This window comes from Nyctibius grandis, chromosome 21, assembly GCF_013368605.1.
Source record: "Nyctibius grandis isolate bNycGra1 chromosome 21, bNycGra1.pri, whole genome shotgun sequence".
Taxonomy (NCBI): Eukaryota; Metazoa; Chordata; class Aves; order Nyctibiiformes; family Nyctibiidae; genus Nyctibius; species Nyctibius grandis.
Window position 1 is genome coordinate 4,442,687 of NC_090678.1, and position 14,074 is coordinate 4,456,760.

The following is a 14,074-nucleotide window of genomic DNA, read 5'->3' on the forward strand; positions in this document are numbered from 1 at the left end:
CCCAACCAAAACGATTCTATGATCCTATTTTTACTGGTGTTCCTGTTCATCAGCTGAGCAAACGCCTCATGATATTTGTTGAGCTGGAGTGGCATCCAGGAGTGCACTGAAATTGTACTTTAAAGGCGTAGCTGGCCAGGGACTGGTGTGAGAGAGCAGATGGGAATCTGGTCCCAGCAGTGCTTGACAGAAGAAAAAAGGGTCAGAGCAAAGATGGCTTTAAGCCATTTTTTCTGCTTACTTTATTTCTGGCTGCTTTAACTTCAGCTGTGTCCGCGTTCCAGGCTTCTTGTAGCCCAACTAGATCTGCAAGGAGTGAAAAGATGATTGTCCTTCACCTCCCCAGCAGTGCTGGGAAAAGCCCTGCTGTAGAGGCGGTTTGACAGGACCAACTGCATTTTTGTGGGGTGGGGTTGGGATCCCAGCCAGGGCACAGATCTGCCTTAGGTTGTATCAATGAGCAGAGCAGGTTGCTGATGGAGTATTTGGTGTGTAGATGAACTGGTGGAGCGTTTGTAGTGGCTGCACGTGGATAGAGGAGGATAGCAGACAAGTAATGAAGCTGTCACCGTGCCGTTTGTTCTGGAGTGCCCCCAAACTGGGGGAAGGTGGAAGTGGTTTGTGTGCACTGGTACATCCTGCGTCACCCAGAGAATCTCCTTGCCAAGCAAAAAATCAGGACCACTGATTAGGATCCCTTCTCACAACCAGGAAAGCGCTGGATATGCTGTAACAGAGCCTGGCTGTGTTTGTTGTGGTAGGGTTGGTCACGTCAGCGTCAGTGTTAGACTGCAACGGTAACTTTGATGAAAGAGCTGCCACGCTCTTCAGTAAAGGCTTCAGAAACAATTCCGATGCTCTCACAAGCTCCAGTATTTTGTACCTTTTCTCCAGCACAATACAGCAGCCTTCCAGTACCTGAAAGGGCTACAGGAAAGCTCGAGAAAGGCCATGGAGTGATAGCACGAGGGGGGACGGTTTTAAACTGAAAGAGGGGAGATTTAAATTAGATATTAGGAAGAAGTTCTTTGCTGTGAGGGTGGTGAGACACTGGCCCAGGCTGCCCAGAGAAGCTGTGGCTGCCCCCTCCTTGGCAGTGTTCAAGGCCAGGTTGGATGGGGCTTGGAGCAACCTGGTCTAGTAGAAGGTGTCACTGCCCATGGCAGGGGGGTTGGAACTAGATGGTCTTTAAGGTCCCTTCCAACCCAAACCAGTCTGTGATTCTATTCTGTACTGTAGCTTGAGAAAGAGGAAGATGAATCCTGTAGAGATGTATTTGGAACAAACAGGTACCAAACTGTCTTTTTCCCCTTTTTCCTTTTATAGTTTTTTCCTTTTTGTTTCAGCAAGCAGAGACAGTATTCATGAGCTGAGTCCCTTCCAACTCAAGACATTCTATGATTCTATGATACTTCCACAGCTGTTGCCTTTTGGTCCTCTCCTTGCTGCCTTTGGCTGCTACTGGCTGACAGCTGCCTTGTCTGTCTGTTGGAGTTTTCATCATAGACTTTTTTGGTAGAAAATAATTTTTCTGCTTTGATGATCCATTCATTACCTGACCCTCTCTGGAGAAGAACAGAGAGAAGCACGTGGACACTTGTTTCTGTACATGCAGTCCTGCAGAACAGGATTTGTGCACAAGGCTGAATGTCATTTTTTTTCTGTCAAAGCGAGATGAGGAAGGTGACGTTTTAAGTCCAAATTGAATTTTCCCCTTATTTACTTTAAGCATTCAATTACCCATTCAGAAAACTAAAATATTTCTGAGAGCAGTTTGGCATGCTCATTGTGTATTCTGATTTATTCAATGAACTCTTGGTCTTGTTGTCATTTATTACACATCCGTCACTGGGATGTCCACTTTTTATGTACATCCAGAGGAGCGTTGATTGTGAAACCTTTGCTGACCTGCGGCTCCGTGTATTTCTTTAATACGGTTGAGATTCCCTAAGCCAAGCTGTGCTCTTTGTGTTAGCCTTGTGTTTTGGTGCTGTTATTCCCATAGAGCTCAGAAATGTCCTAGGTGCTTGGGCAAGTATTAAAGTTATCTCAGATACTCTCTAAGCTGTTGTGAACAAAACACAAGAGGCTTAGAACCAGCTCAAATGCCCAGGAATAACTTCTACTGCCCTGAGAAGTTGTTTCAGAAGCGTTTGAAAAGATTGAGTCAACAGATCTTAATGTCATTAACTGAGATAGGAAGAAAAGGATCTTTCATATGGGAAGGTGTCAGGTGTTTTAGGGAGGGGAAGATGATGATGAACACCTTGAATTACACCCCGAAGCAGAGGAGTAGCTGGTGTGGGTGGGGATCTCTGCGTTGCTTGTGGCTCTTCCCACTTGATGTACTCAGCTTTCGCTCTTGAACTTTCACCGCTCTGGCAAAATGTAGGGTGGTCTGCAACGCTGCGAAAGGCTAAAGCATACCTGAGCTGATCAAGGAGCTACAGGAGACAGGGCTGCCCTAGGGCCGTGTCTCATCACTGCTTTGTGCTTCTGTATCTCAGTGGTGTGGCCCCCAACCAGCTGTCTAGACCTTGAAATCCCATAACTCCGCAAGATCCAAGAAGAGCACAAGAACGCAAACAATACTGATAAAGGGAGCATGGGTCGTACGATCCTAATAGAATAATTTAAAAAATAAGTGAAAATAAAAATACAGTATTGCCCAACAAAATAACCTGGATGGTTGGCAGCGTACTGCTGATAACAGATGGCCAAGGTAGGGCTCTCCATCTTGAGCTCACAGTAAGCTGCTTCTCTTGATGCTGTTATGCTCCATTATGAGAGATGAGAAAAATCTGACTCTGATGTTTCTGGTCTTTCTCAATTTCGTAGTCTTAAGTAGTGTTAAGTGTCCTTTTGTATTTATTTTTTCCCAGAGGTGGTTCAATAGAGATACCATCCGTCTCAGTAATGTCAGTACTGTGCGATGCTGGGGACATGCTGTATCACGAGAATCACCAGCATGACTCATTCATTTCACTCTCCTTAAAGCCCAGTTAAGGTACTGCTAAATCAATTGTCAATCCCCAGGCAACTCTTCCAGTCCCGGGAGTGTTGCTAAGTCCACGTTTAGTTCTCCAGGTTATTGTGAAGTTCTGCGGTGAGACGTATCTAGAGAAGAAAAAAAAATGGTGTGGCATTCCAAGAGACAACCATCATATGGCTGAGAAAGGTGATCAAATCCTTCACTGCTTTTAAGGAGTAATTAGTTTTAAAGAGTAATTAGAAATGGAGTTATTCGCCCACAAATGCAGCAGAGAAGGACATCTGGAACCTTTCAAACCATTACATAGATCACCTGGATTTACATTACATATGGAGGGAGCAATAGAGCTTTTCTTTTTCATGTTAGTTATTAGTTTATTATAAATGGGTTTATTTTCCTTCATTTTCAGATCAGCATCGTGTTTACACCATCAGATTAAATGTTGCAGTTCACTGTTGTTGTAGGCAAAAGAGCAAACCCCCAGGGTTTATTCTTGCAGGCTCCAAAGGGGTGAACAAACGCAGACGCTGATTTCCCCCCGTTCATCTGAGCTGTAGAAGGTATCCTTCCTGGAGGAAAGCAGCTGAAACTGCTGCCGTACCGTTCATAACCAACATCAAAACAGAGAGAAACAGAACAATGGGATCTCTTTCATGGTTATATACCTGGCTTTCCCATTTTTTAGGACGCTTTTCCTGTTTTCCTTAGGGGATTGACTTTCCAGACAGTGAAAAGAATGATGTTCATCATATAAAAAGTAGGATTTGAAAATACAACGAGGAATTTCATGGTAGAAATCTCTTTTTTAAAACTTCTTTTTGCAAATCATCCTAAATTTTATTGCATCCTCCATTTTTCTTTGTTTGCTGTTGTGGGTTTGGTTGTTTTTTCTTCAAATCAAGCATAAATTAGCTCTCATTCATTCCAGGCACTTCCCTTGCATTCCTTGCAGAAGGAATTTTACTTAAGCACTTCCCCTATATAAAAGGCATGTTAAAAATCAAGAACAGATGAGAAGTTCTGGCTCAATTTGCTTTCTAAATATAACCCTTTCTTTGGATGTTGACAGGAGTCAACGGGAGCCCTGGGAGCTTCCAAGGGAGCACAGCCCTTGCTCACATGGCAGAAATCCTGACCTCAGCTTGAGCAGTCCATCGTGCCCAGCCTGAGCACGTGGATATGAGGAGAAAATGTTCTCCTGCCCTGTGGGCATCTGTGCTAAGCTGGACCAATTCCTGATTATTGTTTTTTTTTAGGGAGTGTCTCATATCTTTTAGTTGCAGAGCTAGAATAGTAGCAGTAATACAAGACCTGTAGTCCAGGTTTTGAATAAAAGACAAACTTGGAATAAGAGAAATGGGGAGGATAGAAGAGTATGTGGAAATAGCTCAGGTCTCTGATGTCTGAAGAAATACCTCATTATTTCTTTGATAACTTGTGTAAGAACCTGCCTTCTCTTCCCCTGCGTACATACCATCCGAGCTCTTAAAATAAGCTTATTAGCAGTCAAATCAAGACAGGTTAATCTTTAAATCATATGTAAATACAGAAGCCTTTCTCGTTGTGGTGTATTGAAGCATTAAACGTCGATGCAGATTTTCACAGTGGGAGGCTAGATCAGCACAGTTAAGCACTGAAATGGATTGTCTCCCAAATCGTCTTCGGAGAACAGAATTTCCCTTTCGCTGTGCCGTGTGATGGCGAATACGGACTTAGCGGCAAAGGATTAAGGGAAGCTTAGATTAGTGGCTGCTGCTGGTAGTCTTACACAGCTGATCAGCTCACATGGTCCTGAGCTTCTTCCCTCCTCTGGAGCTGACCTGGACAAATTCCACAGGACTCTGTCCAGGGGAGCGCTGCGACTTAGCTGCCTTCTGTCTTTCCCAGCAAATGGATCTCATGTCAAACGCTTTCTGTATCAGATTGCTGTTAATCATCTTTGGTATAAATATATACCAGCAAGTGCTATTTTCTGGGCTTTTTGGGCTGCGTTCTGTCTTTTGACCTCCAGGTTAATGCCTTCAGTTTTAACTCCAGCGTTGTGGGACGCACTGCTCTCCTGGAAAGTATCAGTAGTTTGTACTTTTAATGCATAATGCATGAAATAGTCTCATTTCAGAGTCTTCAAGCGTGCCTCAGTCTAGACTACATCTCACAATCAAACTGACTTCTATACCTCAATCGACGAGATGCTTGGACTAGCCTGTCTGGTTTAGCTGACACCGTGTGCCATTTCCTGCTCACCCGCATCATTTCAGTCTTAATTACTCTTTATCTCATCTTCCAAGCAATCATACTGCAGATTTACTTTTTCTTTTGGGAATATGCCATTACTATTGTACTACTGACACATAGAAACATCTCACCTTTTCCATGAGGCTTCTGTCAGGGGGTCCACGTGGAAGACACAGCCACAGACCTTTGTGGGGCTTTGCCATGGTGCTCCAGGCGTCCCAGCATGGCAGCCCCTGCCCCATCATGGCACAGCAGAGTATATTATGGTGGGTTTCTGCCTGAACATCTCCCGTGGCTTTGGTGGGCAGAGGATGTGCTGTGCTCCTGCCTTTTTCTTTCTTTCTTCTACAAGAATTTCTCATAGTGCCTGGCTTTCCAGCCTTTCGGTCTTTCTCCTTTTTTTCTTGTCCCAGGCTAAAGGTCAGGTACAAAGTGGCCATCAGTAAAGATACTAAAATCTGATGGTCGGGTCATCCAGGTAAACACGTCATCGTGCTCTGCTGTAGGGTCTGACCTCCCTGTGCAGCACAGCTAGTTCAGAAGGCATTTCACAGCACTCTGGAGAAAACATGACAGCCAGCATCACAGCAGCAATAATAATACAGCTTACAGTTTTGCGTTCTTTATAAATTTTACCATTATTAATCTTCCTCTGGGAGGTAGATAAGGACTGTTAATCCCTCTTTGGGGAGGGAAAGAAAAATATGGAGAGATCTATCTACCTTGAGAAAGAAGGTCGGATGTGGGTTTAGAATGAGAAGCCTGGAGTCCTGGGCCCCAGTGTGAGTCTCTTCATGTGACGGATGTCACTATTTAATATTCTATTTGATGTTCATTAATGTCTTTTGTTTGCTGATCATACGCTGTAAATGAAAAGCCAGTAGACCAGGGGTGAAGGTAGAGATACAGATATATACGTGCTGTATGGTTGTTGTTTGTGTGAAGCCTGGACTAGCCCTGCTACTCTGATGAAGCTTTTGCTTGATAAAATTCGGCTTTGCTTGCATTAGCTTGGGGGCTGTTGGGGTGAAATCCCTGGATCAGGCTATACTGAAATCAGGCCAGAAATCCTTATAAATAATTGTAAGTGCAAAGCATTCCTGTACAACTGCTATGCTAATTTTCTTGAAAAATATACTTGACCCCATTTCTTTTTCTTTTCGATACCAGTTGAAGTGATAAATGCAACAAGTGTAAAATACATTTCACAGATAGTTTTGGGTTAGGATCAGTTTATAATGGAACTTAGCTCGCAATGGCATTTGCATGGTCTAAATGCCATAGAAACATTATTCATTGGGTTACCAGCCCCAGGGAATATATATCAGAGACATTTACAATGGCAAACAGATTGTTAACCTTTGTCTGCAGGGACCTGTTTGTGTTGGTTCCACTCGGAGGGCAGAGATGCAGGAGACACTGGCCATGGCCCTGGGGCAGGTGTCAGAAGGTCCCTGGTCTGTGGGGAAAAAAAAAGTCATCCCAGCTCTAACGCAGATTCTCAGCAGAGAAGAGGAAGGTCACAAAGCGAGATATTTCTGCCAGACAGTTGACACCTAAAGGAAACTTAGCTGAAGAGAGGAAATAACTTCCAGTGCCCTTAGAAAGTGAAAGAGGCAGTATGGAAAAGAAATATGAAAACATAAATTAAAAATGTGAATTTAATTAATTAAAAATCAAAAGAGAGTCATGAGTTAATTTAAAAGGCTGCAATATAATCTGGAAGGGACTGAGCTGAATAATGAGTACCTACCTGTAGGCTGGCATCCCAGCTATGCTGCTGTTTAATCTTTTTCAGGTTCGTACAGTTTTTAGAAATCAAAATGGGCGGATTTGTTTTAGGCAGCTTCGTGCCCTTGTTTAGCTGCAGTTTCAAGTTAATGTAAAACCTGAAGTGAAGCGCTAACTTGACCCAAACCCTTGAAAATCGCAAGCGTTAATAACCATCTCTTTGAGAAGCAGAACAAATAGAATTAATCGAGAATATGCTTTTAAAAAGACGGGGAGTGACCTCCAAGAGGTTGGGGAGCTATGGGCTGGCCTGCTCTTCCACCCTTGGTAGTTCTAGAGGCGAGACTAATAAATAGTTTTACTCCTTTTCATGAGCTTTAAAGGTCACGGAGGAGCTGTGTGGGAGAAAATCCTTACGCGGCAGTTGTTGCAGGAGAGCAGGACCAACCTTCTGGGTGGCACACAGCTGGTGTGGGGAGGCTGGGAGAGGGTTGTCTGAGTATTTTCTCCTACGGTCATTTTAATCAATGAGGAATGACTGAATACACGTGTAAGGGTTCCTTGTGCTTTTGCAGTGACTTTGCTGGCAGTGCTTTCCCGTAAGGCTGAAGGAGGCCGGGGCGATAGTCCTGCCCTCCTCTATTATTCGTGCTTACAGTAAATAATTCAAAAGGCAGAGCTGGCAACAGAAAAGGAAGCCTCCGAAGCCCTCAGTTTTCCCTGCGGTGGGCTACGCGTTTGCATTGAGGAGGGAGCACCCCCAGTGTCACCGGGTTGTTGGGAACGCCTCTGCCCCAGCAATTCCACCCACGCTGACCTGGAGAGGAGCCTTCGCCCTCCCTGCACGATGGCTTTGCTGGCTTTTATCTGCAAAAAGGGGGTTTGCAATCTTGCCCGCTTTCCAGTCAGGAAAATGCGGCGTAGCTGCAGATCGGGAGGATTTACCCATGTAAGTACATGTGCTAAAGCACATCGAGCCCAGATTGTTCCACACATTTGGAGGATTATTTTAAGAGAAACGCAGGTGCGTACACCCACTTCTTTGGGGGGAAAAAAAAAAAAGGCCATGTTATTTGACATTTTAAATAATAAAAATAAAACTTGGAGAAGCAATTGCTGAACTATAGACCAGCCTGAGCCTGGCAGCTGCTTCTCTCGAATGGTACAGGGCATTCCTGCGAGCGATGGCTTGATGGTCAGTGCTTGCTTTGAATCCAAAAACACAACTAAAGGGATTCACCTTCTCGTGTCTAAAACTGAGTTATGAATAAAATTGCAGCCTTCTCCAAGGCTGCAGTAAATGCTTTGCTCCTTAGTTCCCTGGGATAACCACACGTACGAAGGACGGGCAGCCGCTCCCCTGCCTTTCACCAGCGCAGGCATTCGGTGTGGCTGAGGGTTCGGCTTCCCGAGGGCAGCAAAAACATCTGCAGGGGCTTTAGGTGGCACCGCAGGTGACCGAGCGTGCAGGCTGAAGATCTGGGATATCTGCTGTTCCTCAGCGATAAGCAAGTCCTTCGTGGACGAGGAGAGAACGTAACTGCGCTTTGGGACTCACGGCGTTTGACTTGTCACCGAGTGTTTTTCACTGGTCGTGTTCGAAACAGTTGCTACAGGTCGTTAATGGGTAAGGGAATTGTGAGAAGAGCGTGGTACTACTGTTATTCATTCCCATGTGAGGAAAAAAACCCTGTAAACTTATCTTGAAGGCTGCCAACTACCTTTCCAAGTGCTATGAAAGGAGTTTTATGTTTCCTTATCTGAAGACTGCTGTGATCTTCCTGGATTCATGAATGCACAAACAGCAAATCGCAGCGAACGCCTTTATGGTTCAGAGACGCAGGAAGGGAGCGCTCAGCAAGAAGCTGCACATACCTCACATACGTAACGCTTTCCCGTCTATCAGAAGATCCTATCCCTGTCAGATAGCAGCAAGACATTCCTGGGGGTGGAGTGAGAGTGAATTTATCTTGGGAGCGAGCAGGATTTGGCTTTGCTAAGCTGGCTGGTTTGCTCAATTCAGGAATTTTCCATTCACCTCTATTATCCACCAGCGTATAAACCCCAACAACTGTAATTAGGGCTACTTACCTTCATTAGTTAAGAGTTTTCTGCAGCTCACCTGTCCTTCTGCTGGCTCTCTTCTGTCATCCTGACTGCTCGGTTGAACTGCTTCTCCAAAAATTCCTGCTTCGGAGGTATGCTTTCAAAAGCTGTGTCATGGAGGGGACTGCGTTCCTGTTCCTTGAGGAAGGCTGCTGCGAGGTAGACGTGTTATCCAGAGAAGCGATATTTGCTTTAAAGAAATACGAAGCTGGACTACATGGGTTTTGTTGTCTTTTGGTAGATTATTCATCGCTTCGGCGCTCAGAAACGCAGGCTGAGGGGAAGGCTCTGGATTGAAAGGCTGGGAGGAGCGGGCAGCGTGGCCCGAGGAGGTGGTCGAGGGCATCTCTCTGCTTGCCTTTTCCTTGATAGCTCTTCTGGCAGGAGCATGCCACGACCGTGTCTGGGGACACAGATTTGCTTCAGTCAGTTTAATTCAAAAGATTTAGTTTAACTGGCTTGATAGTTATAATTTTATGCATCGATTCAGAGTATAGCACAGACTGTTTACACAGATGTAAAATGCATGTTCGTAGGGGTTTGTGGGCAGCTCAGCTCCATTAGCTTGAAATAACAGCTGAAAAACATCCCTTTTAAAGTAAAGATATGCATTAGCATCAAAAATCTGTTGTTAGTTCTTGTGATTGCTAGTTAGAACACGCCAAAATTACAAACCCTCTGATAAGGAGATGAGAAGAATTATTAATCCAATAATACAATAGTAAATGTAGATTTAGTTCTGTTAAATCATCGTAACCTTTCTGTTTAAGATGGAAAAAAAAGGGGGGGAATATAGGTTCTGGTCCATAATTCCTTTTAACTAGAAATGCCTGTTGGCTAAATTAGGGGAGGGATGCGAATAGCTGCAGCTGGGGAATAGGTCTGATCATTTGCATTCTCCACCTCCTGCCCTTCTTGCAGAATTAAATTGGGCTCATTAACACGGGGACGTTTGTTGTTACACCGCCTGCTCTCTCCCCCTGCGCCTACACCACTGCTCCGATGTCACGTCAGTCCCTGTCGGGAGCCTCCGGAGCGGGTGCCAGCGGGGTGGGAGGGGTGGTGGGAAGGGACTTGCGTTACCTCTTACAACAGGTGCCTTTGTCAGCACACCTCGGAGGCAGGCACCGAGGAGCCGCGCTCAGCCTGACGCTTTCAACTTTTGCTACAAGAAAAAAATCCAAACCAAGCCACCCCTCCACCCCCAAGGCAATGAAAGCGAAGAGGAAAGCGGTCGTTGGAAGCGCTTCGGAAAAGCTGAGCAGGATGTAGCGTAGCAGGTATGGTTGGTGTGTAGGTGACGTGGAGAGCGAGCTCGTGAGCTGGATATCGCTTCAGGATCGGAATCTAAACTAGCTCTGCCCTGGGAATTAATTGGAAAAAATTTGCAAGCCTTGGAAGAAAAATTTTTTAAAATGCACTATAGGTGCAGTTCAAGGGAAAAATACCTTTCCTCCTCCTGCAAGGGTTAAGCATGATCAGAATCTGCTTTAGTCTCAAGGATTTAACCTCAAGTGCTGCATTTTTTGTTTGCCATAAGCCTATTAGAAGTTTGTTTCCTAGCAATAACAGGTCATTTCTCCCCCTATTTAAGTGGAAGAGAAGTTGGGTTTTTAATCCTGTACGCTACAGCTGTTGCTCAAGTTTCCTATTGAAATGCAAATAGCACCTGGTGCTATTTAGATACCGGTGTAATCTTTGATAAAGACACTCCAGGAACACAGGAGAAAGAGAAAAGCAAGGTGGGGCTGACCCTGTTTATTCTGGAAAGCGAGACCATAACCATATGCTACCAGCAACAACCTGAACTGGAAACTTCTACCAGATTTGCAGCATCCAGCACATACTGTTTTTGGAGACTAATGCATGGCTGAAATGATTTAGGTTTCTTGAGCAGGTATGATTTTTTACCAGGAAGAACAAAAGGCTTCCAGAGAAGATAAAAATGTAGTGGATGAGTCTGAGCAGAAGTTTTATCTTGCCTGAGTCTCCTGAAAGGAGTTTCTTTTTGGGACTTTTTCTTTGTTTCTTTTAATCACTTATTATTTTCTAGATTTTCTTTCGTAGTTTTGAGAATATTGATTTTTAATGTGTTTTTTTCAGATTTTTTTCCTTGTGCTGTTTTTTTTTTTTTCTGTGTCAGATACATGTTATGATAAACGATTTGGAAAGTCAGGAGCAATTTGGAAGGCAGCTACGCTGTTTAGGACTCATAGACAAAGAGGTACCATATCACTTCTCGATTAAAAGCAAACCAGTCGCAGATTCAGGTTAAAAACCTTCTACTGTGGAAAGTTTCAATTGCATAAATTGGTTTTATTTCACTTGTGGAGGTGTGAGTTTATTCAAGGAAGAGCTTACAGCCTTTGTTGCGTTTTGCATGGCTGTTTTACCCTGGGTTACAAATGGAGACTGAAGGACTCTTTTTGGAGGGTTGTGACTTGATGCCACCATCTTCTTGCTAAAATCAAAAAGCATCTACGTGGCACAAGATGCAATTTGGATCTGGGTAAAAGAGAAAGTGAGTGGTGTTTGAGAGTTTAAAGAGAGATTTGGAACCTTGTGGAAAATTCCAAGGAATATCTGAAAGAAATCATCATTACACCGGTGTCTGTGAATTGATAAATAAGCCAGGAGAAGCAATTGATTGGGAAGTGAGAATCTGCTAATAAGAATATCAGCTTTCCGTGGGAGAAAACTGCATATAAAGAATAAACAATCGCTACGAAGTTTGAGAACAAAAGTGATTTCAGTCCTGCTGTCAAGCACCAACGGATCTTTTCTTGCTTAATACTCATCTGGTTTGGCTGCTGCTTCTTCATCTTCAGCCTCACACTGGAATTAAACCTACTTCCCCAGCTTTCATCAAACTTCAGCGAATGCCTTGTGCAAGCCGGGCGTTGGGAGCGTGAGCAGGTGTTTCATGTGCGCTTCCCGTGACGATAAAAGGCACCCTCGAGAGGAAAACCCCCGCGGGAGCTGGTTTGCTGGGTCATGTTTTCTCTCGTGACACTCCTTCCTCATTAGCTTCTTCAGGTGGGTGTGAACAACTGAGACGGACCTGAGCCAAGGTTCAGCCTTGCATTACCGACGCGCTCTGGCTGCTAACGGCAGCTGCTTGCCGGCAAAATGATGGAAGAAATCTCCATAACGGTGGCTTACGATGCCCATGTTTTTAGCCAGCTGTGCGATGAAGACTTTCTGGCCAATCTGGTGGCAGTCAGCAAGCCCAAATCCGTGGTAGGTGTTACTCTTGCTCCTTTGCCGATAATGCTTAGGTTATACTCTTTCCAGTAGTTAAGTCCTTTTGCTGAAAGCTATCATTTATTTTCTCTTTTTATGGCTTTTTCAGAAATTTGCTTCTGTGCGTCAACAAAATGACAATAACAGTTCATTTCAGAAGAGATAAGTAATCTCTCTCTGGGTTACTAAGTTTAGAAGAAGGTTATTTGCTCAGTAGGATAATAGTTAAAATAATATTTTTGAAATAATATTGAAATAACGATTAAACTGGGAAATGATGTACAGACTTTCTGTGGTTTAGCCTCTCAGTTAAAGGTTCAGGGCAGACGCTCAGCGTACACCCAGGGTCTGGGGTGTAGGTCACTGTCATCGCTAAATCGAAGAGAATCCGTCCCTCGTATGGATACAGTGATTTAACACTCTTAAGTGCTCTTTTCAAATCAACATAAGTATCTGTAAAACCTTTATAGTTAAACTACCACTTCCTTTTCTCATGAATAGTGTATGTCTTTATGCCAATGACATGTATAGTGTGGGCATCTTCCTCCCTCGTGGAGATGCCAGCACTTGTAGGGAACTGCATCGAAGGCACTGGTTTTGACTCTGCAGTTTGTTGTCAAAATTCATCTTTGGTCTCAAATTCTACAAATGGGCCCATGTTGAGTCAGTCCACCTAGGATCAGTCAAAAGAATCATAGAATCACAGAGTGGTTTGGGTTGGAAGGGACCTTAAAGATCATCTAGTTCCTACCCCCCTGCCACGGGCAGGGACACCTTCCACCAGACCAGGTTGCTCCAAGCCCCATCCAACCTGGCCTTGAACACTGCCAGGGAGGGGGCAGCCACAGCTTCTCTGGGCAACCTGGGCCAGTGTCTCACCATCCTCACAGGAAAGAATTTCTGCCTAATATCTAGTCTAAATCTACCAAGAAGTCTTTGAAAATAAAAAATGAATGTATAGGTATCGAGCTTAACTTAAAAAGCAGATACAGTTAAAATGTCAGTCTAAATGCAAATCAGGCTAATTATTTAGCAATCCAGTTAAGCATTTGTGTTTGCAGATTTTGGTCTGTGTATGTTTGTATCCAGGTAGGTCACTAAGCTGTGACAAAGGGAGGTGTTCTCAGAAGGGGAAAAATTTGCTTTATTGCTGCCTTGTGTAAAACCTCTCTAAGCCTGTTTCCTGCTTGGGTTTTTCTGCCTGTCCGTGCTCAGGAATTGTGGGTGCATGAACTCATCCCCTGCATGTCCCATAGACCTCTGGATTGAAACCAGAGTTCTGCCGAGTCCCTTTTATTGGGATGCCTTTTTCAGTCTCTGCCCTCCTCTAGGCTAGAATTTACAAGGCCCATTAGAATACTTAGATAATAAATGTGGAAATCCAGGATAGACAAAACCACATACTTCAGTGTGACCTTGTTGGAGCCTGGGCTCCAAGCAGGCTTTAACTTAACCAACAGATTAGGAGTTGCATACTTTTTCCACGTGGTATGCCTTAATTCATTGTCCAGCCACAGCCTTTCCTCTTTTTCTGCCTGAGCTGATTGCTTATGGCAGCATTTATTATTTTGACTGGAAGCCCAGAGCAGTATCTCTCCTTCAGACAGGTACCCGTGTTGCAATGGGATTAAGAGGAGCCAGGTGCTGGTGGGCTCTGGGAGAGGCCCTTCAGAGGAGTTTCTGTGAGCAAACGATGGTGATGGTGGGGTTTCCTGGGTGCCTGCTGCCCTGAGCTGCTTGCATGCTCTAGAGCCAGTACTGCAGTTG

General features: G+C 44.4%; 1 protein-coding gene across 11 annotated transcripts in view; it reads left to right on the forward strand.

The window, feature by feature from the left end:
* The window catches only part of RABGAP1L (RAB GTPase activating protein 1 like), a 257,691-nt gene that overhangs the window by 209,266 nt on the left and 34,351 nt on the right, over positions 1-14,074 (forward strand). The window contains exon 1 of one of the 11 annotated variants that reach the window (XM_068417073.1): positions 12,194-12,304. The exons of the other annotated variants lie outside the window; for them this stretch is intronic. Coding sequence (XP_068273174.1) covers positions 12,194-12,304 — 111 coding nt within the window. Of the gene's footprint in view, positions 1-12,193; positions 12,305-14,074 lie in introns of those variants that run through there. 11 annotated transcript variants of the gene reach the window in all.